Raw genomic sequence first — 24,339 nt, forward strand, 5'->3', positions numbered from 1 at the left:
GCGCTCAGCGTCTTTCTTTCTCGCGCGGTACTGCTGCGAGTGAGACATGTTAGCTCGTCTCGTGCGAGCTCTTTGTGCGTCGCGTGTCCGGTCACGATCTGCCTGAGACAATGTCCTGTTAGCTCGACTTTTGCGAGCTCGTTGCGCTGCCGACACCGGAACCGCTTCTTGAACTGTAGCTTGTGGTATGACAGGGACCGTAAATAAAGCTACCCCAGCGGCTCCATCTTGATACGCCGCCTCCATTTGAGCCGCAAACCGGCGCTGAAATATCACAGGATCGGACTCTTCCGTCTTTTCCTCCCGCTCTTCAGAACGGCCAGCTTGACCTTCCGTAGCTTCCGTAACCGCCGTATCTTCTTGGTGCACACTGAGGGCTTGAAGCGCTTTGTTCAAGTCACAGCGCTTCCTCCTGCGCTTGTTCATACGTCGCTTCCGTGCTTCCTTCTCCTCTTGCATGGGCGTCGCATTGATCAGTTCATTCTCGCGCAGGGCCTCCACAAGTTCTTCCCGCGTCCTTATCCGCTTAGTTCGAGCCATAAGTCTGCGAACACGAAAACGTGACGCGTTAGACATAGTCTAAGTACACCGCATGTAGCAGTAGTTTTCATAGAGTAGGGTGTGGGGACATCTGCGTACTACCCGGGATTGCTTGCTCCCATCAAGGTTATCTCCGATCACTTATCCCACAGTCACGGGCCGTGAGGCCCGGAGCGGTTTTAGTTTGCAAATTGTGCAGTCGAATCTTCAGGGTTGGGCCCCCGGATAGTACTGTAGCTTGAGGTGCGATATCCTTTTGCCAAAAAGGCGGCCGTTAATTGCAAAGGCTGGTTATTGATAGGCTATTACAGCCCCCATCCCATCTGTCGGCTAAAAGAGGCCAGTTACGGTACCCCTCCTGACCACCTCGCACGCACGCAATGTGCGTGCCCATCAATAACCATTAACGACCGGCTCAACTGGTTCGCTGTCGGGTTTGCGGTCAATGGACCAGGTGCCAAATGTGCTCTCGCGCAGAGTGGGCGGTGGGATAAAGCCCCAAGAACCTAGAGGGCTCTGGAACTAAATCCCCATAGCACGGCTACCTACTTGCAGGATAAAATCCCGCAAGTTATAAGCTACCCCCTAAGCAGCCCCAGGAACCTCGGACTATCTGTGTATGTGTGTCTTGCTAGCTACTAATGTACACTAACCTGCATACACGCAGCGTACCTCGAGTAACGTGGCGTTCCGCGGCTTCCGTTTCGAAAATGGGGGCAAAATGAAATTTAAACGGTGCTTTTAAGTACGATGTGTAGACCACATATAATGTGTAAGAAACACAATGTTGATTTTAGCAAATGGGGGCCGCCTTCGCTGCGCTCGGCAGCTTTTTAGCGAATCGAGGCCGCCTTCGCTGCGCTCGGCAGCCAGTAGAACGCGCGTATTAGCGTGAGTTTTATTAGCCCTAGCCCGTTACGGACGGACGTACGGACAGACACACGTCAGACTCCACTAGGGGGGTAAGATGTCCTTGGAAACACGCATTCCTACGTGTAGGATAAGCACGTCGCAGCATTGGAAGCCTCTTTAGGGAAGTTCTTATTTGAGAATAAATAGCTCTTTCTGTTTAGCACTCGAATATTAAAAGCAACATGTATTAATATTATTACAATGGTAAATATTATACTTTGTAATATTAAAACGATGCCGCCTTCGGATAATGGATAGTCTTGTGCAAATCTCTGTGAACCACATGAATTTATTGATGTAAAATACATAATTCCGTTTTAACCAATCGATGCCGCCTTCGCTCCGCTCGGCAGCCAATGGGAAGGCTCAAAAATCTGAGCGTTTCGTGTGACGGACGGACGAACACCGTGCTAGCCTTGATACTTTAGGACTAGCGCTCTGGGCGCCCGCTCCGCGGACGCTAGGGCATGGTTTGTTGGTGTAAAGAGGAACGACCACCTCCGCTGCGCTGCGGTGGGCTTAGAGTTTCTACTTAGAGCGAAGCTACATATAATATTTGTATACTGTGATCTACTTATGATACGCTCCAAAACAACACCGTACACAATATCCTTAGTGTTCTCATGTTATGCCTCACTGTCCGCCTCTGGAGCGTGTACTGCTATCATTTCTTAAAGTCACTTTTTGGAAACATCACATATAAGTATGTAGGCGTGACAGCTGGATGTTACAGATAGATACCCGCGTGATAGATCTAGATCGAATGCGTATTGTTGATCGTCATAGTAAAGGTAGACATGACCTGGGTTTAACGTGATCCGCAATACGTGCACCATCTTATCCTGGAAGGATTTGTCTATAATCTCATTGGAGCGCATAGCTCCCAAAATGACACCAATCGGGGGCGCGCGAGTTTGCAAATGTAATATATGCTGTTCAGAAGACGGGTCAGTATCAATGATGCTTCGAAATTGGCATACATCGTTGAGGAATTCAAGTGTAGCTGGAGTAAATATCCTACTAAAACACATTACCCATCTGCACGTCATCGTCGTGAGGCAGTCGACACCTTATCATTGCTTTTGCGACGGTCTATTAGAGCAAGGTTAAGTCAGCTCCACGCGCAATATATCTTTTAGGATAGGTAGTATTTGCCGATGGTCGCCACAAACACAAACATTTTGCTTTGGAAATTATTATTCTGCTGAACTGTTTGTGATATTACTGAAGGGTATTTCCACTATCTTTCGCATGCTTTGATCTTACTCGCATAGTTGACGCACTTACTGACTTATTTGCATAGCCACTGACTGACAGAGTGGCGTAGATTCTTTTCGAGTGGCATTTACTGGGTCCGATATATGTACGACAAACATACGAAGATATATGACTGTAGGCAGAGTATCAGATCGCAATGATGGTTAGAATTGAAATGAATAAAAGCTCATGTACATTAGAAGGAGTACTTTCGCTGCCTACTTATCAGCTCGGCGTGCTAATTGTTTTGTTCGTGCATAAATCGCAAGGCGGTTAATGAGTGTATATGCCTCACGCTCGTGATAGCCCAACCTATGTATATGGGGTCACGGTTTCTTTATTGGTACTTGTGCGTCGTCGTGCTAGCTTTCTGTGCTTACGCTGTTGATGTATCAGTCTGTATAATCAAGCGCGTCACTAACTGGGCACAGGCCATTCCGCAGCGATACAGGCATGCTGACCGCGCGTCTGTTAGCAATAGCCAACGCGATATATACGTGCGCGGCGGGTACACCTTCTGTTAGCAATAGCCAACGCGATAAATTCGCGCGCGACGGGTACACCGTGTCCGCGACACAACCGAGCTCTCATCTCGGTCATTATGGACAGGACACTAAAGTACAATACTGCGTTCGGACACATTAACTTGCCATGTCCATCTGTACGGTCTTCACTGTCACGCAGTGGTAGTATCTATGCAAACAGCAGCTTATTCGTCGCACGTAGCTCTCACTCAATGCTGTATTTTAAATTTGTGAAAATATACGCTATAGACGCTGATGGTACAGATATCATGGTTTTGCGTGTGTCCACGTGGCCGAGTGTACGTGCCATATACGGTGACGCGTATGCGGATAGGAACGACCAACTTGCAGCAGAACACAGTTGATTCCATGCGCTCATATTTTATGAAGCGCGCCACGCTATGTAGGCGCGTCGGCACTATAGTCAGCTTACCGCTCCAAGCCTCGCACCGTCAGCCAGTATACTAAATACAAAGATAGGAAGGAAAATGGGGGCCTAAAAGGGTATATTTGCCATTAGTTGCTCTTCTGCTGCTTCTTTTGCTCGATGTACTTGGCGTTTCGGGCGGTCAGCTTGCGAGGGCGGCTGCGCCTCTTTTTCTTCTTGGGGTACCAATTAGGACCCATCGCCTTCTTGACCTTCGCCAGGCTTTCCTGACGGCGCACTTCGGCCGAATCAGGTGGGGGGGGCTTTTCCTCCCAAAACTCAACCGCTTTTGGGCCGTTCTCGCAGGCAATACAGCGCCGCACGATGTCCCGCCCGCTGATTGTACGGAATGCGTAACCGTACTGCAGATTCCCGCAGCAGATGCAGCGCGCCCGGGAATCCGTCGTAGACCACTCCGGGTTCAGCAGAAGCGGGTCAATCTTCACCTCGCAATGCTTGCACGTAGGCCCCACCATTTTGCAAACTGTGAGTAAGTTAGCAACATATATAGTTTTAACCAATTACTTGCGTCCAAATGCTAGCCAATAGCAGGTTGGTATTTAATATTAGGCACAATTTGAAGATGTTATAAAATATTACTATTTGGCTTTGCTATAATATACTATTATTAGATTTCGAAACAAATACATACTTTACATGCAATATAAATTGACTAAAACAATTATCGATCGTGCGCGCATGCATTCGTCGAGTGCGGTGCACGCGAGCAGATACCGCAATGACTGTGCACCCGCGTGGCATTGGTGAGTGCCAGGTGAAGTAAAAAAGATTCGCAAAGTCCCTACAAAAAGCGCTGGTTGTGAAGCCTACTTTAATTTTAAAAAATACTATCGTCTCTACTTTAGAAAGTCTGTGGAAAAAAGCATCGCCGAGCTCTTACAAATGCGGCCTGTGAAGCTTATATTAATAATATTATAACTATTGATATCGTCTTTACTCTGAAAAAGTGCTTGGAAAATAACATCCCAGAGCTCTTACAAAAACTGGTCTGTGAAGTCTACATAAATAATAATATATATCTCTATTTGTGAAGTGTGCAGAGCTCTTAGAAAATAAAGTGGTTAGTGTGCCCGATTTGCAGTACATACGACAGGTTTTGCGTAGCTAAATAAGTTTCTGCGCAGCTCGCCTGGCTGTTTGCAACCAATCGATGCCTTCCGTGTTCGGCAGAAATGTTTATCTTACGTCCAATCGCGAGGTAAAGAGGCGGTCTGATCGTGCGACAGATCCAGTCAGTGTCGCAGGTCGGCAGGTATTGCCCAATTGCGTCACGCTTTTGGATATATTTGTAATTTTGGCATACTTAAGTCGAGTCAGAAAGGTAGGCGCGGTCGGTAAGATGGGACGAAAATATATTAGACAGGCCGGGTGTAGCCATGCGAAAAGGCAGGAAAAGCAGCAAGAAAGGAACCGGACGGACTTATTGACAGACGGACGGACAGGCTGCAAGTTTAGGTGGCGGGAAACTAGCGCTCTGGGCGCCCGCTCAGCGGACGCTAGGGCATGGGTGGTTGGTGTAGTGTGGGCTGACCGCCTCCGCTGTGCTGCGGTGTGCTTAGCATTTCTACTTAGAGCGAAGCTACACATAATATATGAATACTGTGATCTACTTATGGTACGTTTTAAAACAACTCCGCATACAATATCCTTAGTGTTCCCGTGTTATGGTACATGAGCAGGGTTTAACGTGATCTGCAAGATGAGCACCATCTTACCCGAAAAGGATTTGGCTATAATCTCATTTGAGCGCATAGCTCCCACAATGACGCCAATCGGAGGCGCGCGTGGTTGCAAATATAATTTATGTTGTTCAGAAGACGGGTCGGTATCCATGATGCTACGGAATTGGCATACATCGGTGAGGAATCCTAGTTTGGTGTTCTAAATACGCCTACTCAAAATAATACCATCTGTCACGTCATCGCCGTGAGGCAGTCAAAACCATAACTTTGATTGCAACGATCTAATCGAGCAAAGTTTGGTCATCACCTCGCACGAGCTACATTTTAGGACAGGTAGTTTTGTCGATGGTCGTCACAAACTATTATGCCTTGAAATCGTTCCGCTGGGCTCTTTATGATATTACTGAAGGATATTTCCACTATCTTTTGCATGCATTGATCATACTTGCATAGCTGACGCACTTATCGACGTATGTGCATAGATACGGGCCGACAGAGTGGCGTAGATCCTTTCCGACTGGCATTTACTGGCTCCTAAATGTATGCCAAACACACAAAGCCACATGGCTGTATGCTGAGTATCAAATTGTAGTGATGTTTAGACTTAATCTGAAAAGTAGCTCATGTACATTAGATGGAGTACTTTCGCTGCCTCCTTATCAGCTCGGCGTGCTATTTGATGTGTCCGTGCATATATCGCAAGGTCGTTAATGAGTGTGTTTGCCACGCGCTCGTGATAGTCCAACCTATGTATGGGGTCACTGTTCCTTTATCGGAACTTTAGCGTCGTCGTGCTAGCTTTCTGTGCTTACGCAATTGATGTATCAGTCTGAATAATCAAGCGTGTCACTAACTGGGCACAAACCATTCCGCGGCGACACAGGTATACTGAACGCGCGTCTCTTAGCAGTAGCCAACGCGATTTATACGCGCGAGGCGGGTACACCTTATAGTCATCCGCGACTCAACCGAGCTCTCATCTCGGCCATTATGAACAGGACACTAAAGTACAATATTGCGTTCAGACACATCGACTTGCCACGTCCATCTGTACGGTCTGCACTGTCACGCAGTGGTAGTATCTATGTCAACAGCAGCTTATTCGTCGCACGTAGTTCCCACTCAATACTGTAGTTTAAATTTGTGAGCGCCAATTAGTGAAATATACGCTATAAGAGCTGATGGTACAGGTAGCATGGTTGTGCGTGTGCCCACGTGAGCGAGTGTACGTGCCATCTACGGTGACGCGGATGCGGATAGGAACCACCAGCTTGCGGCGGTGCACAGTTGATTCCATGTGCTAATTATTTTATGAAGCGCGCTACGCTCTGTAGGTGCGTCAACACCATAGTCAGCTTACCGTGTGTGCGGCCCCAAGCCTCGCACCGTCAGCCAGTATACCAAAAACAAAAACAGGTAGGAAAATGGGGGCACAAAAGGGTATATGTGTCATTAGTTGCTCTTCTGCTGCTTCTTTTGCTCGATGTACTTGGCGTTTCGGGCGGTCAGCTTGTGAGGGCGGCTGCGCCTCTTTTTCTTCTTGGGGTACCAGTCAGGACCCATCGGCTTCTTGACGTTTGACAGGCTTTCCTAGCGGCACACTTCGGCCGAATCAGGTGGTGGGCCCTTTTCCTCCCAGAACGGCACACTTCGGCCAAATCAGGTGGTGGGGCCTTTTCCTCCCAGAACCCAACTGCTTTGGGCCGGTCTCGCAGACTACACAGCGCCACACGATGTTTCGGCCGCTAATCGTACGGAACGCGTAACCGTACTGCAGCTTCCCACAGCAGATGCAGCGCGCCCCTGGGTCCGTCGTAAGCCGCTGCCGATTCAGCAGAAGCAGGTCAATATATGCCTTGCACGTGGTCCTGCAAACTGTGAGTAAGCTAACAAAATTTATTTGTTTTTACCAATTACGTGCGTCAAAATATTAGCCAATAGCACGGTAATATAAAGCTGGTATTTATTATTAGGCAAAATATTAGAATTTTTATAATATTACTACTTATTTGCTATATTAATAATAATATCAAATTTTCTAAACAAATACATACTTTACATGCAATATAAATTGACTAAAACAATTATCTATCGTGCGCGCATGCATTCGTCGGTTGCGGTGCACGGGAGCAGATACCGCAATGACCGTGCAGCCGCGCGCCTTCATTGCACGGTGACAGTGTTGAGTGCCAGGTGAAGGCTGGCTAAAAAAGATATATATTCGCAAAGTCCCTACAAAAAGCGCTGGTCGTAAAGCCTACTTTCATTTAAAAAAATACTATCGTCTCTACTTTAGAAAGTCTGTGGAAAATAGCATCGCCGAGCTCTTACAAATGCGGCCTGTGAAGCTTATTTTAATAATACTAATACTATTAATATCGTCTTTACTTTGAAAAGTGTCTGGAAAATAACATCGCAGAGCTCTTACAAAAACTGGTCTGTGAAGTCTACATTAATAATAATAAATATTTCTATTTGAGAAGTGTGCAGAGCTCTTAGAAAATAAAGTGGTTACTGTGCCTGTAACGGGGTACGTAGCCCTAAGTGTACCCTGGTTACATGAAGTGTGACACTTCACACTTCAGGAGTATGACACGTCATACTCCGAGATATTTGGTACAAGGTACCAAGGTCGTTCAAAGCCAACCATTGGTTAAATGACATTGCATTTCTATAAGTAACTAACAGTTTGTATTAGACCCAAACTTAATCTACCTATAAATATACTCAGTTTACAATCTACCTTATTTGGGTCACTTCGCTCTCTTTAATAAAAGAGGGGACCTGTGAACTGCCGTTCACTGAGAGTTTGTATACTCTCGGAAGATAACTTCCTCTTGCGCAAGGTGCTGTGTGACCCCGTCACACTTGGTAGCACTTGCAGTCAATCCACGCCATCGCGGGTAGACTACCTGAGCCTCCGAAGTTCGCTGCCATGGATAGGAACGACTTCTCCCATTTGAACGACTCTCAGTTCGAGTCGGTTCGGAAGATGGCAGGCATCTTCGGGATAAGGGCCCTGCAGAGCCTGGTGGTGTCAACACCGGCTGAGCAGCTCGAGCGCGTCAATGCATTCGACGCGTACGAGCAGGGCCTCATCGCGCATGTGCGGGAGAACCTGCAGGCTCCGGCGGCGGAAGCAAATCCGCCTCACCCAAAGCCAATACGGCTGAAGGTAAAGCCGTATGAAGGGAAGGAAGGCGAGAACCTTCACTTCTGGGTCCGAGAAGTAGAGCTCGCGATGGACGCGGCTCTGATCTCGACCGAGCAACTTCGTGCTGCTTTTGCACTCTCAAACCTTAGCGGTCGTGCTAAGAGTTGGGTGTACACTCGGGAAGCAACATCCCCTGGATGTTTCACATCCTGGGCTCAGCTGTGCGAACAGCTCCGAGCCGCGTTCCTCCCGGCGAACTACGAGTACCGCCAGCGTTCGCGCTTCCTCGCGTGTAAACAAGGAAGGCGCGAACTGCACGAGTATGTGCAAGAGATACGGGAGCTCACGGCGTCCCTAGTGGGAAACCCACTCAATGAACACATCAAGTTGACTGTGTTCATGGACGGCCTTCGAGTGGGCCCCGCACGCACTCAGCTGTTCCGGGTGCAGGCAAGCACCCTTGAAGAGGCGATTCAAGTGGCTCTTCAAGAAGAGTACAGCCATCGCCAGGCGCGTACGCCGGCCTCAGCGTGGCCTGGGAGCTCCTTGTCGGCTCCCGGTCGAACAAGCCCCAACGGACCAGTTCCCATGGAACTCGGGTCCGCCGAACAGCGTGACATCCGCTGCTTCGGCTGTGGGAAGATGGGCCACTTCAAGCGTGACTGTCCCGCGGAAAGACTCCGCAGACGGTCCTTCTCCAAGCCCGTCCTCAAGGGTCGCTGGCAGAAGCCAGGATTCCGGGGACAGGGGAACGCAGGGAACCAGTAGGGGCGGGGCGCCCTACTGGGGAAGAACTAAGTCTTCGTGATGGGTGCGCGGGTGGCGCGTACCACGGGGACTTAGCCCCTGAGAGTCTTCGCACTCTCGAATCGGCGAAGAGCAGCGGCGGGTTGCTCGTAGTACACGGATGTGTACGGGGATACGATCATCCTTTTAGAATCTTGATTGACTCTGGGGCGTCGAAGAATTTCGCACGCCGCCAGACGGTTGCTCGTAACAGCAACAAGTTGTCCGAAGCTTTGAGAGAAAGCAAGGGCAACGGGACGGTGTCAGTGCGACTGGCCGACGGGAAGGTCGTCACTGTCCCCAACGTCCAAGTGGATCTGGCTGTCAAGTTTGAAGACGTTGACAGCCTCGAGCAGTTCACTGTTCTCGATATGGATCCTATGATATGATCATGGGCATGCCCTGGCTTGAGAAGCACGAGCCCTGGATCGACTGGCGAGGCAAGGCAATCGGTGCCAGCCGCCCTGCACAGTCCGACAGAGCATTGGTGAGTCATGTTCCCACCTCTGTCAGGACCCGGGGCGCCCGCGAGGGCTGCCAGGGTACCAAAGCATCCGGCAGATGCTTGGGAGTCGTCGACGTATATGACGACTCCAAGGATGTTTTGATGGTGGCCGCGCCCAGAAGAGACGTCGGCCAAGTGGGTAACTTAGGTCCACAGGCGGGTAACTTAGTTCCGCAGACAGCTGCAGCTGTCATGAACACTGAGAACAGCGTGTTCAGAGTGGGTAACAGAGTTCCACTCACGGTCGCCCAGACCTTAACTGAAGAGGAAGACGTCGGATACGCTTCCTGTGTGGGTAACAGAGTGCCACACGCGGTCGCTAAGACCTTAACTGAAGAGGAAGGCGTTGAACACGCTTCCTGTGTGGGTAACACAGTGCCACACGCGGTCGCCCAGACCTTAACTGAAAAAGAAGGCGTTGAACACGCTTCCTGTGTGGGTACAACAGTATCACACGAGGCCACGAGTGCCTCGGATGTCGTAGCGACGACATCCCTAGACGTGGGCAGCAAAGCTCCCCGTCACAGACGCCGTCGGCAAAGACACCACCGCCGCCTCAAGTCGGATCCGAACTTCGTTCCGATCGACGTCGCTTCAAGCGACTCGGAGTCCAGGGCCCGGGCTCCTCCGACAAGGCCGGTGGAAGAGTGTTATCACATCTTCGATGGCGAGACAGGTTTACCCGTCAAGGCATCTGGTGTCCACTTGGAACCGTTGCCAGAGGTTGCGGAGATACTGAACCTCGAGGAAATGACGGATGAGTCTTTCCTGGCCAACCTCAAGGCTGGAGAGATTGCTGAGATGGTACTCATGAGACCTGAGACCACTCAGGAAGAGCTGAACTCCTCCTCTGTCTTGGACGAGAACGTCCTGGAAGACATGAACAAGCAGCGTCAGGCGCGCTTGGGTTCTGAGATTCTCAAGAACCCCAAGGATCCGGTGTATCCTTTGGTGACGGAGTATGCGGACGTGGTGAACAAACACCCACCGACCCAACTCCCACCGGATCGAGGCGTACGGCACAAAGTATTGTGTCACGAGGCAATGGCCTCTCCCGCGCGAACAGTGCGAGGTCATTGATGCCTTCTTCGCCGCGAAAGCGAAGGCAGGCATGGTGCGGGAATCGAAATCCCCGCACTCGACGCCGACTTTCTGCGTTCGGAAGCCGAACGGAAAGTGGCGTCTGGTTCACGCTTAAACAACGCAGCGGTGCCGGCCCAAACACCGATCCCGCGAAAGGATGTGTTGTTGAACAACATGGCCGGGAGCGTACTGTACAGTGCGCTGGATTTGGTAGTATCCTTCTACCAAATCCTGATGCGAGAGAGTGACATCCCGCTCACCGCGGTAAGCACTCCAAGCGGCATGCTTTGGGAGTGGCTCGTCATGCCGCAGGGCTTGTCTAACGCCCCGGTGACGTTCAATCGCCTGGTGACGCAATTGTTCCGCCCTTTGCGTACCTTCGTACAGACGTACTTTGACGACATTTTCGTCCATAGCCGTGCCAAGGGAGGCAAGACGGCCATGGAGGTGCATCTAGGACACCTCCGTCGAGTGTTGGACGTGATGCGAGCGAACAAGCTCTACGCCAACATCGACAAGTGCGTTTTCGCGTCACCAGAGATTAAAGTTCTCGGTTGCTTCGTCAGCAACGTGGGCGTTCGGGCTGACCCAGACAAGGTCAAGGCCATAGCAGCATGGCCGACGCCCCGATCCCAGAAGGATCTTCGAAAGTGGTTGGGCTTGGCCAACTACCTTCACAAGTACAGAGCTGGGTACGCGGGCTTCGCTAAGCCCTTGTCGAGCCTCCTTCAGAAGGACGTCGACTGGCGCTGGGAACAAGAGCACCAGGATGCTTTTGACAGCATCAAGGCCAGTCTCCAAGAGGCCCCTGTCCTGGCTCTGCCGGACGAGACGAAGCCGTTTAGCGTCGTCTGCGATGCCTCCGATTACGCCATCGGGTGTGCATTGCTGCAGGACGACACGGCTGGACAGGAACGAGTCATCTCGTTCCTGTCCCGGCAGCTCAAAGCCGCCGAGCGGAACTACCCTGTCCATGACAAGGAGCTCCTGGCAATGAAATATGCCCTTGTGAAGTTCCGTGTTCACCTTCTGGGCTCTAGGCCCTTTGTGATCTACACAAACCACGCGTCCTTGAGGACGGCGACTAACTCGCCTCACCTCTCCCAAAGGATGGCGATGGCTGTCCTTCTTCGCGGAATACAACTTCCGCGTCGAATACAAGCCGGGCACGCTCAACGTGCTTGCGGACGCCCTCTCTCGGCGTCCCGACTATGAGTTGGCCCACATCACGCGGGTGACAACGGATCTATATGATCGGATACGCATGGCGTATCGGGACGATGAGGCTGTCGCGCCTATCGTCAAGTTCCTTAAGGCCGGAACGAGCGCGAAGTCCGACTGGCTCTCGTCGCGACAGCGCTCACGGCTCCACCGATATGAGTTGAAGGAGGGCCTCCTCTATTATCGGGTGGAGCCCACTGATCCTCCACGGGTGGTCGTACCCAACGACGAGGGTCTGAAGTTCGGCATCCTCGCGGAGGCGCATGACGCGCCCTCCAGCGGCCACTTGGGCCGCGAGAAGACCTTTCTGTCGGTCTCTCAGTCCTTCTGGTGGACCCACATGTACAAGTGGGTCGCCCGATACGTCAAGACATGCGAAACATGTCAGCGGGTCAAACCCGCAGGGCACTCTTCGGCTCCACTACAGAGCCTGCCCGTACCGGCTGATTGTTGGAAGTCGATGAGTCTTGACTTCATCTTTGGGCTTCCCGCCGACGGACACGGCAACACCGGAATTTTGGTGTTCGTGTGTCGGCTGAGCAAGATGGTACATCTTGCTCCAGTTCCCGTCACTGTAACGGGCGAACAAACCGCAAGGTTGTTCGTCGATGGCGTGTTCCGCTATCACGGTCTCCTAGAGACGATTGTCTCGGACCGAGACCCACGGTTCACTGCTGCGTTTTGGAAAACGCTGTTCCCTTTACTGGGAACTCGTCTGCAGATGTCCACTGCGGATCATCCGCAGACAGACGGCCAAACAGAGCGCGTCAATCGAGTGCTCGAGGACACTCTGCGCAGTGTGTGCGCGGCAGCGCCACGTACGTGGGGTCAAGGGGGGTCTGCGAGTCAGCAACCCCCTGCGGGTCAAAGTACCGCTTAAGACGTCCGACATAGAACGTCGGGTGCGTCTTCATTGACTTTGGAAGGTCGATGGTGTACGACGCACCATGTCTGGCCAGGACTGCAAAAGGTTCGATGAAGCGGTGCTTCAGTTTGTTGCTGCCGACAGAGCTAACAGTGTATAGAGGTAGGTTCCTCGTGTCTAGCAACACTAAGTCACCAACCTCAAATATACTTAAGTTTCCTCTTCCTTGTTTGTCTGAGTACTCCTTTTGTTTATCTTGGGCCGCTGCCATGGCATCGCGGACCCTGCTGACAATGTTCAGCTTGGTATCCATAAAGGATTCCACCTGTTTCCGCAGCGAAACTGGCCTCACATCCGAGACCTGGGAGGAAAGGGCTTTCCGAGCCTCTCCCCCACTTAGAATAGAGGAGTCAGTGTCTCCTCGAAGAGTGAGAGGCACTCTGGGGTGGCGGAAGCCGTTCAAGTAGAACGGCGTGAACCCCGTGGACGCGTGCACCGCGTTGTTGAGCGCAAACTCAACAACTGGAAGCTGCGACGACCAGCTCCTCGAAGCGAGTGCCGGTCACAGTCGTCGACGAGGGCGTCGGAGCAGGCACCCAAGCCTCGGTCGGGACGGCAAGGCTGCGGTCAAGACCGTACGCCGGAGGGGCTCCATACGAACGGACCCCGGCGCCATACGCCGAGTACGCTGAGTACGCCGGGTACGCACCATACGCGTACATCTGGGAGTGTGCCGCAGGCGGCTCCGGACGTGGCAACAAAGCCTCGATCCGTCGGATCATGCGAAAGGCCTCGTCCAGATCGGACGAAGAGGCCCGGCGATCCACCCGCAGGTGCAGGCTCGCGACCTCTCGCTCCACCAGGTCCAGGCGGCCCGCAAGACGAGCGAGCTCGCCCTGATTCCCGGCCTTAGCGGCAGCATTACCGCCAGTCCCAAGGCTAAGTACAATCTTAAGCACGAGGATACGTTGACGGAGGCGGTCAACCTCAGGGTCCTGTGTCGGACCCGCAGTCGGAGCACTCGGACGAGAGTGGCTCTCGGGAGGCGCCGAGTACTCGTACTCGTACGAGGGCACCTCCGCCCCTGCTTGACCGGAATGGAGAAGCCCACTTCCACGTGGAGCGGATCCTCCAGGAGCAACGGTGTCGCGGCAAGCGACAGCTCCTCGTGAAGTGGAGGGGTTATGCCCACTCCGAGAACTCGTGGGAGCCGATTGAACGGCTCCTGATTGACTGCCCGAAGGCTGTCGCAATCTGGGAACAGAAGCGGCGGCAGCTTCATAAGTAGTCCGGGGGTTCTTGCCCGAACGGGGTACGGTCGATGAATACATACCGTACCCGCGCTCATCGTGAGCGCTAGAAGCCGCGCGCTTCAGGATGTCCCTTGGCAGCATACGCTTGCTGATCAAGTGGGCAAACCTCACACGAAGATCACGCTGGTCCAGGATGTGGGACAGCTGCTGATCTTCATGGAGTTCCCATAACTTCGTGGGCGAGTACTTGAGAGTCTCCACCCACGCCCAGAACATGTCCTCACAAGAACTCCACGTGGGACAGTTCTCGGGCATAACCCAGGGGTATCCCCAAACAGGATAGAGACCACCCCGGGTCTCGGGCTTCTTACGACAAGTCGTGAAGTCCTTAAGAGGAATGCGGTGTTGCGCGAGAAGCACACACCGAGCAGCCTCCAAGTTGTCGACGAACAACTGTTCTTTCTGAACAAGGGCTCGTTCATAGATGCCCCTAGAAGTGTGGCCGCCCACAAGGCCACGAGGAGCGACGAGAAGCTCTAAGAAGAGGTCAGCCCCAGAGCTCTCCTCGGGAGGTCAATACCCTCTTGAGTTGATGGCAGCTCCCTGGCTGACGGGTGCCGCCACCTAACCCCCACGCACACGCTGGGCAGCTTGGAAATCCTCCTGCTGCTGGTCGTGGTCATTCGAGACCTCCCGGGGCTTAACAATGGCACCCTCCTCTTCCTCTTCTTCCTCCTTCTCCTCCTCTTCATCCGAGGAGCCGAAGAGACTCTGATAGGAGCGTCGAGTCTCCTTCTCCTCGCGGAGTGGAGACTTAGAGGCGGTACGCTTCTTTGAGGGCTTGGCGCCTTCGGCTTTAGAGGCCTTAGCGCGCGCAAGACCCTCGGCAAGCGAGAGACGTTTGCAAGGATTCTCTTCCTCATCGCCACCGGCTTTGGGAGCGCCCTTAGCCTTAACGGCCGGACTCTCAGAGCGCACAGAGGTTCTGGGACTGTGATCACCGTGATCACTAGCGGGCGACTGCACGCTGCCTTCTTTGTGCTCACTGGGCACTGAGCTGTGCCCTCCCACAGAGCCCGCAGGAGCATCCTGAGTGCTCTCGGACTCGGCATCGTCTTCACTGCCCGAGTTGAACTCGCGTTCTACGAACCGAGGGTTCGGACGGTTGTCTGAAGACGAGGGCGACGGACTGCGACGGACTGCGGCGCCTGCTTGCGCGCTTGTCCGCAGCCGCGTCACCCGAGGAACCGATCGCCTCGGAGGCCACCTGAGTAGCCTCCTTGAGTGCAGAGCCTTTGCCGTGAGGCTTAGTGCTCTTGGCCTGCGCCTTACCGGCTGTAGCCTTGGAGCGTGTCTTAGCACCGCTCTTAGTAGTGCCACGAGGCATGTTAACGGTCGAAGTGGAGACCTAGACGAAGAGCGCACAGGTTGCTGCTCGAGGCTCTAACTGTGAAGTGAGCCTCCGCCGCGCTCGCGCGGCCAAGTCGATGGTTTTCGACTTTGAGAATGAGAGTTTGTGACGAACACCTCTTCATTCTGATTGGTCGGTAAACCGAACCTAAGTGGGGGAGGATGTAACGGGGTACGTAGCCCTAAGTGTACCCTGGTTACATGAAGTGTGACACTTCACACTTCAGGAGTATGACACGTCATACTCCGAGATATTTGGTACAAAGTACCAAGGTCGTTCAAAGCCAACCATTGGTTAAATGACATTGCATTTCTATAGGTAACTAACAGTTTGTATTAGACCCAAACTTAATCTACCTATAAATATACTCAGTTTACAATCTACCTTATTTGGGTCACTTCGCTCTCTTTAATAAAAGAGGGGACCTGTGAACTGCCGTTCACTGAGAGTTTGTATACTCTCGGAAGATAACTTCCTCTTGATCAAGGTGCTGTGTGACCCCGTCACAGCGCCCGATTTGCAGTACATACGACAGGTTTGGCGTAGCTAAATGCTAATAATCAAGTATCTGCGCAGCTCGCCTAGCTGTTTGGAACCAATCGATGCGTTTCGTGCTCGGCAGAAATTTTTACCTTTCGTCCAATCGCGAGGTAAAGAGGCGGTCTGATCGTGCGACAGATTCAGTCAGTGTCGCAGGTCGGTCAATATTTGGCAAATCAGATGGCGAGCTAATTGTGTGACGCTTTTGGATATATTTGTAATTTTGGCATAGTTAGGTCGAGTCAGAAAGATAGGCGCGGTCGGTAGGATGGGAGGAAACTGTATTAGCCGGGCCGGATGTAGCCATGCGAAAAGGCAGGCCAAAGCAGGAAGACAGGGAGTGCGACGGACGGACAGACAGACCGACAGGTTACAAGGTTAGGGAGCGGGAAACTAGCGCTCTGGGCGCCCGCTCCGCGGACGCTAGGGCATGGGTGGTTGGTGTAGTGTGGGCTGACCGCCTCCGCTGTGCTGCGGTGTGCTTAGAGTTTCTACTTAGAGCGAAGCTGCACATAATATACGAATACTGTGATCTACTTATGGTACGTTTTAAAACAACTCCGCATACCATATCCTTAGTGATCCCGTGTTATGGTACATGAGCAGGGTTTAACGTGATCTGCAAGATGAACACCATCTTACCCGAGAAGGATTTGGCTATAATCTCATTTGAGCGCATAGCTCCCACAATGACGCCAATCGGAGGCGCGCGTGGTTGCAAATATAATTTATGTTGTTCAGAAGACGGGTCGGTATCCATGATGCTACGGAATTGGCATACATTGGTGAGGAATCCTAGTTTGGTGTTCTAAATACGCCTACTCAAAATAATACCATCTGTCACGTCATCGCCGTGAGGCAGTCAAAACCATAACTTTGATTGCAACGATCTAATCGAGCAAAGTTTGGTCATCACCTCGCACGAGCTACATTTTAGGACAGGTAGTTTTGTCGATGGTCGTCACAAACTATTATGCCTTGAAATCGTTCCGCTGGGCTCTTTATGATATTACTGAAGGATATTTCCACTATCTTTTGCATGCATTGATCATACTTGCATAGCTGACGCACTTATCGACGTATGTGCATAGATACGGGCCGACAGAGTGGCGTAGATCCTTTCCGACTGGCATTTACTGGCTCCTAAATGTATGCCAAACACACAAAGCCACATGGCTGTATGCTGAGTATCAAATTGTAGTGATGTTTAGACTTAATCTGAAAAGTAGCTCATGTACATTAGATGGAGTACTTTCGCTGCCTCCTTATCAGCTCGGCGTGCTATTTGATGTGTCCGTGCATATATCGCAAGGTCGTTAATGAGTGTGTTTGCCACGCGCTCGTGATAGTCCAACCTATGTATGGGGTCACTGTTCCTTTATCGGAACTTTAGCGTCGTCGTGCTAGCTTTCTGTGCTTACGCAATTGATGTATCAGTCTGAATAATCAAGCGCGTCACTAACTGGGCACAAACCATTCCGCGGCGACACAGGTATACTGAACGCGCGTCTCTTAGCAGTAGCCAACGCGATTTATACGCGCGAGGCGGGTACACCTTATAGTCATCCGCGACTCAACCGAGCTCTCATCTCGGCCATTATGAACAGGACACTAAAGTACAATATTGCGTTCAGACACATCGACTTGCCACGTCCATCTGTACGGTCTGCACTGTCACGCAGTGGTAGTATCTATGTCAACAGCAGCTTATTCGTCGCACGTAGTTCCCACTCAATACTGTAGTTTAAATTTGTGAGCGCCAATTAGTGAAATATACGCTATAAGAGCTGATGGTACAGGTAGCATGGTTGTGCGTGTGCCCACGTGAGCGAGTGTACGTGCCATCTACGGTGACGCGGATGCGGATAGGAACCACCAGCTTGCGGCGGTGCACAGTTGATTCCATGTGCTAATTATTTTATGAAGCGCGCTACGCTCTGTAGGTGCGTCAACACCATAGTCAGCTTACCGTGTGTGCGGCCCCAAGCCTCGCACCGTCAGCCAGTATACCAAAAACAAAAACAGGTAGGAAAATGGGGGCACAAAAGGGTATATGTGTCATTAGTTGCTCTTCTGCTGCTTCTTTTGCTCGATGTACTTGGCGTTTCGGGCGGTCAGCTTGTGAGGGCGGCTGCGCCTCTTTTTCTTCTTGGGGTACCAGTCAGGACCCATCGGCTTCTTGACGTTTGACAGGCTTTCCTAGCGGCACACTTCGGCCGAATCAGGTGGTGGGCCCTTTTCCTCCCAGAACGGCACACTTCGGCCGAATCAGGTGGTGGGGCCTTTTCCTCCCAGAACCCAACTGCTTTGGGCCGGTCTCGCAGACTACACAGCGCCACACGATGTTTCGGCCGCTAATCGTACGGAACGCGTAACCGTACTGCAGCTTCCCACAGCAGATGCAGCGCGCCCCTGGGTCCGTCGTAAGCCGCTGCCGATTCAGCAGAAGCAGGTCAATATATGCCTTGCACGTGGTCCTGCAAACTGTGAGTAAGCTAACAAAATTTATTTGTTTTTACCAATTACGTGCGTCAAAATATTAGCCAATAGCACGGTAATATAAAGCTGGTATTTATTATTAGGCAAAATATTAGAATGTTTTATAATATTACTACTTATTTGCTATATTACTAATAATATCAAATTTTCTAAACAAATACATACTTTACATGCAATATAAATTGACTAAAACAATTATCTATCGTGCGCGCATGCATTCGTCGGTTGCGGTGCACGGGAGCAGATACCGCAATGACCGTGCAGCCGCGCGCCTTCATTGCACGGTGGCAGTGTTGAGTGCCAGGTGAAGGCTGGCTAAAAAAGATATATATTCGCAAAGTCCCTACAAAAAGCGCTGGTTGTGAAGCCTACTTTAATTTTAAAAAATACTATCGTCTCTACTTTAGAAAGTCTGTGGAAAATAGCATCGCCGAGCTCTTACAAATGCGGCCTGTGAAGCTTATTTTAAAAATACTAATACTATTAATATCGTCTTTACTTTGAAAAGTGTGTGGAAAATACCATCGCAGAGCTCATACAAAATACTGGTTTGTGAAGTCTACATTAACAATAATAAATATTTCTATTTGAGAGGTGTGTAAAGCTCTTAGAAAATAAAGTGGTTACTGTGCCCGATTTGCAGTACATACGACAGGTTTTGCGTAACTAAATGTAGATAATCAATCATCTGCGCAGCTCGCCTGGCTGTTTGCAATCAATCGCTGTGTTTCGTTCTTTGCAGAAATGTTTACCTTACGTCTAATCGCGAGGGAGAGAGGCGGTCTGATCGTGCGACAGGTCCAGTCAGTGTCGCAGGTCGGTCAATATTTGGCAAATCAGATGGCGAGCTAATTGTGTGACGCTTTTGGATATATTTGTCATTTTGGCATAGTTAGGTCGAGTCAGAAAGATAGGAGCGGTCGGTAGGATGGGAGAAAACTGTATTAGCCGGGCCGGATGTAGCCATGCGAAAAGGCAGGTCAAAGCAGGAAGACAGGGAGTGCGACGGACGGACAGACAGACCGACAGGTTACAAGGTTAGGGAGCGGGAAATACTTTACTTTCAATCAATCATCTGCGCAGCTCGCCTGGCTGTTTGCAACCAATCGCTGTGTTTCGTTCTTAGCAGAAATGTTTACCTTACGTCTAATCGCGAGGGAGAGAGGCGGTCTGATCGTGCGACAGATCCAGACAGTGTCCGACACAAATATTGACCGACCTGCGACACTGTGTCGCAGGTCGGTTAATATTTGGCAAATCAGATGGCGAGCTAATTGTGTGACGCTTTTGGATATATTTGTAATTTTGCCATAGTTAGGTCGAGTCAGAAAGATAGGCGCGGTCGGTAGGATGGGAGGAAATGTTTACCTTACGTCTAATCGCGAGGGAGAGAGGCGGTCTGATCGTGCGACAGATCCAGTCAGTGTCGCAGGTCGGTCAATATTTGGCAAATTAGATGGCGATCTAATTGTGTGACGCTTTTGGATATATTTGTAGTTTTTACATAGTAAGGTCGAGTCAGAAAGATAGGCGCGGTCGGTAGGATGGGACGTAGCTGTATTAGACAGGCCGGGTGTAGCCATGCGGAAAGGCAGGTCAAAGCAGTAAGACAGGGAGTGCGACGGACGGATTGACAGACGGACGGACATATGTACCGGTACAGACAGACCGACAGGCTACAGTACAAGGTTAGAAGCGGGGAGATACTTTGCTTTCCTCGATTTTCTTACTCACTTCGATTTTCCCCTCCTGGTACCGAGCAACCCATCATATCGATGCGCGTGCTGTGTTTGGCGCTGATGGCGACGGCCACTGTTCTAGTACAGAGTCCTGCGTCCGGTTTGACCACGACTGTGGCTGACACGGCCCAGACGGCAACCAGCATTCTAACTCCTGTTCTAGCTGGGGAGCCGAACAAACACGTTGCAACGCGATCTTTGAGAACGCATCCGATAGACGACAGCGACGATGGCGAAGAGCGACTGCTTAATGGTATGACAGATTTTTTCAAGTACCACGCTGGAAAGATGAGTCCCGAGCAGCTTTACAAGTACTTAAACTTAAAAGGACTTGGTCAAGAAGCCTACAAACACAAGAACTACGCTAGTTACATTAAGAAGTCGAAGAAGTGGTGGAAGAACCAGTAAGACCGTAGTTTCAAGAGTTTTGAAGGATGGTTTATCAATTGAGTTGAAGCAATTGAAGACGCTAAGAAAAAATGCTTAGTTCGGTTCGTTTTGTCACTGGACTTCAGTGCATTCCTCGTGTGCTTGGGGTTTTGCTTTTGTTTGTGGGGATGTAGATTTCTTGAGTGTTAAAAAAGAATTACAATTTTTAGTACAAGTACTACAGTAGTAAGCTGCACGAATATCCCTCCTGGGAGAGGATACTAATTGAAAGCGGGTCATAAAAAAATTAACTCCTCGTAGCGTCAGAGTTCTTGACAATATATCGTCACATACCCCCCCCTCTCCATATATCGGTAAGAAAAACGAGGTATTTCTCGATAGTAGTATAATTTACGTGATTTTAATTCGCAACCTACACGCTAAATCATACTAGCGCCATGCTCCACACGTAGAATCTCTGAACGACATCACCAAAAGCAATGTGTTTTCACCCTCTCCGCGCATTGAGGAAATCAGAATTGAATTTTGGACGAGATTAAATAAAAATGCGTACTTAAATGAATCCTCTGCTAGTAATAAATTTAAATCCCAATAACATATACATGTGCTGCCTTTAAGGTCACGTCCGTCCGCGAAGCACACTCTCCACGAGCTCCTGTTTAAATTTGCTCCAATGTGTATCTCGGACTAACTGCTCTAACAGATTCGAGTTTCTTCTCCCTCCAGGTGGACCTCGTAAACGTGACAAGTCTGTCTTGTACTTATGTTTGTTCATCAAGGCAATGTCCTGTAAATTACGATGTAGTTGCGAACGGCTATCAGCAGAGAATCCCTGCATGATATCTGCAGCCGACAAGAACAGAAGCTCTACTGTAGAGACCGATATCAACGCTGCCTTGGCGCAAGATATTCCATGAATCTGCTGTTTTTCTTGTCGAGACTGGCGCGGTGGAACCCAGGATGATGACGCACAAAAACATTCTCCACGTCGCAGTGCCAGCGCAACCGGTTGCGTTGGCGTTGTCCCCCTTCCAGTCCCCATACAGTTGATAGCGACACTTGTTCGCCTGGTATTGGTTGATTTTGGTCGTGTAGTGGCAGCTCGCAGAAGCTCCCGCTGCTTGGACTTCACGTAATTTTGTGGAAGAAATCCATGATGCGCCTCATTAATACGTAAAAAGCTCAGAGGATCCCCTGCAGTCTCAAGTTGTGTGTAAAATAGTCGAGCGCTTTGAGATTCAGATAGACGTCCACTAAGTGCGAATGATATGGACATATCAGGTGGTGTTCGTAATCCACAAGGCGAAAATTTGCAGAGTTCGCCTTCTCGAACCAGTATCAGCCCATTCACAGACTGGCCTTCACAGCACACGACTTTGGAGCCGATGACCTTGACAAATGTAGACTGATACAAGAATTTTTTCTGTAAGAAAAAAATATTGATTAGACTAATAGCGGACGTACTCGGTTTGCAAGGTTGCGGATATCTACTACGGGGATATTATTGAACGCTGGGGCCATGGAGAGGAATCGAGCGGCGCGGTCTCGCTAGGAAAATAAAACGATATTTAAAAAATATATTTACTATTGTAGGATTGAGACTACTTACCTCGACTTCGTGTTGTGCACGGTCAATTCGACTCCACTGATGCCACGATAAAGCCCCTATCACACACGTTGTTGTCGTAATTGCTGAATACGCTCTACAGTAATATTTGATTAGCAGTCAAATATTTTTAATAGCGATTGTTTCTTACCGTGGAGCGTTTGTAATCCTCCCTTGGTGACCAAAAATATCTCCGTGCTCAAGCTCACAGAGCTCTAATTGCGTTTGCTTCCAGTCCGAATTAACGGGTATTTGATAAGTATTCCATGGAGGTTCCCACGTGACGTCGGACGCACCCATTTCAGCTTCATCCAGCTCTTCCTGCACTTTAAAGCGCTCTTCAGAGCTCTCTAGGTACTCTGCCGACAGCTGAAACATTCTACCAGCAGTCTTTGAGACAGATACTCTTCCTTGAAAAATAAAATACAATGACTTATCATGTGGAGCTTCAACACCATTCTGTTCCATAAAAATTGGTGTTCGGGCTGGAAGAGCTCCATCGGGACTTAGCACAAGATCACGACATAAAAGCTTGCAAACTTCCGGATTCAACGCCGCGCAAACTAAGAATCTCTTCTGCATAAAATCGACGAGGTATTGAAGGTCACTGTCGCTTCTTTCAGACGGTGGAAGTCGAGCAATCTCCAGACTGCGCTGAAGCGTCCAAGCTGTCAGTGCATCTTCAGTCTCATCAGGTTCGCTTTGACACTCGTTTGTGTCTTGGTTTGTGTCAGGTTCGATCTCCAATCCACGTGCTATTTCATCGTTATGTACACTTTGTTGAGGGATTCTTTTCTTCGGAGATGTGGCACGCTTCACGGTGTTGTACAGGTGCTCAGCAGTGAACATCACACTCTCGTCTGCCAAGGTAGTAGAGCCCCCTGAGTTCTTTTGAACAAGGTCGTAATCTTGTGCGGCCTTCTCGAAATCTCCATTCTTACGGTACGCTGCTGCTCGCTGTCGATAAAATGCACTTGGGGGTGATCCTCTATTGGACCCTTTTTTGTCTTTGCTGACACTAATCGCACGTGAAAAATAGTCGACAGCTTGAGCTACTTTATCGACACGCATACACAAATTGCCCATATTATAGTACGCAAAGGCATGTTGTCCACCGGAAAGTCTCTGAACTTGCTTGTAAGCTGCTAACGCGGGTCTGATTTGACCTGTTCGTTCTAAACACACAGCGAGCTGGAATTTCGCCTCAATTTCACTCGGTTTTGCAGTCGATAAACTCGTGTAAAACTTGATAGCTCGGTCATAATCTCCATTTGCTCGTGCCTGGAAAGCTCTCGAGCGCAGACGTTCTGTAGCATTCATCGCGGCTGTGGAGACGACACGAGCTCGGGACAATAACTCCATAGTTCTAGTTTCTACTCCATCACGATTGGGCTTACCATCCCGACCAAGTTGCCCTCGAGACTCCACACTTCGACCAATAAGCGGGTTCACATACTGTTCCTGGTTTCGTTCGCGTCGAATGGCCTCTTGTATCGCTATAGTGTCACTTCTCGTCGTAAAATGTTCCTCATGTTCATGATGACGGATTTGAGTCTTCGAGGTTCGACTGGTAGCAGGTCGTTTGGGTAGTTTGATGCCCTCCGATGGAGCAGATACTCGAGCGGTAGAAGGCCTTAAAGGTCGTTGCTGGTTGGTCTGCTGTGTGTTAGCGGAGCCCATTGTGCGGTTGCTGGATAGGACAATTCCTGTCGAAGTCTGCGATGTGAAGTAGCCGAAGACCCCTGTGCAGACCTCACGGTTCCATCGGGATATGTCCTCGTTGATGGGGTACATCCTATAGATTCTGATGCTAACGGAGGTCCTTGCATTTTCGCTTGCCACAGCACGTGCTCTTTTTTTCTTGATGAGCATTCACTATTATTAAAAGGTCTTGACGTTTATAAATACCTGACAACACTGCACC

General features: G+C 50.3%; 2 protein-coding genes across 2 annotated transcripts; one reads left to right on the forward strand and one right to left on the reverse strand.

Annotated features, from left to right (window-relative positions):
- Positions 1-20,455: 20,455 nt before the first annotated feature.
- Positions 20,456-20,827, forward strand: PITG_16233 (secreted RxLR effector peptide protein, putative; the record flags this gene model as incomplete). Its single annotated transcript, XM_002897589.1, has 1 exon — positions 20,456-20,827. The coding sequence occupies one exon, from the start codon at positions 20,456-20,458 to the stop codon at positions 20,825-20,827; it is 372 nt and encodes a 123-aa protein (XP_002897635.1).
- Positions 20,828-21,428: 601 nt separating this feature from the next.
- On the reverse strand, positions 21,429-24,244 carry PITG_16234 (uncharacterized protein; the record flags this gene model as incomplete). The annotated part of the gene is made up of 6 exons (XM_002897590.1): positions 21,429-22,214; positions 22,274-22,357; positions 22,419-22,512; positions 22,567-23,362; positions 23,444-24,048; positions 24,117-24,244. 6 exons carry the CDS (start codon positions 24,242-24,244, stop codon positions 21,429-21,431), a joined length of 2,493 nt encoding a protein of 830 aa, XP_002897636.1.
- Between the last annotated feature and the right edge of the window lie 95 nt (positions 24,245-24,339).

Source organism: Phytophthora infestans, genomic scaffold (genome assembly GCF_000142945.1).
Source record: "Phytophthora infestans T30-4 supercont1.43 genomic scaffold, whole genome shotgun sequence".
Classification (NCBI taxonomy): domain Eukaryota; phylum Oomycota; class Peronosporomycetes; order Peronosporales; family Peronosporaceae; genus Phytophthora; species Phytophthora infestans.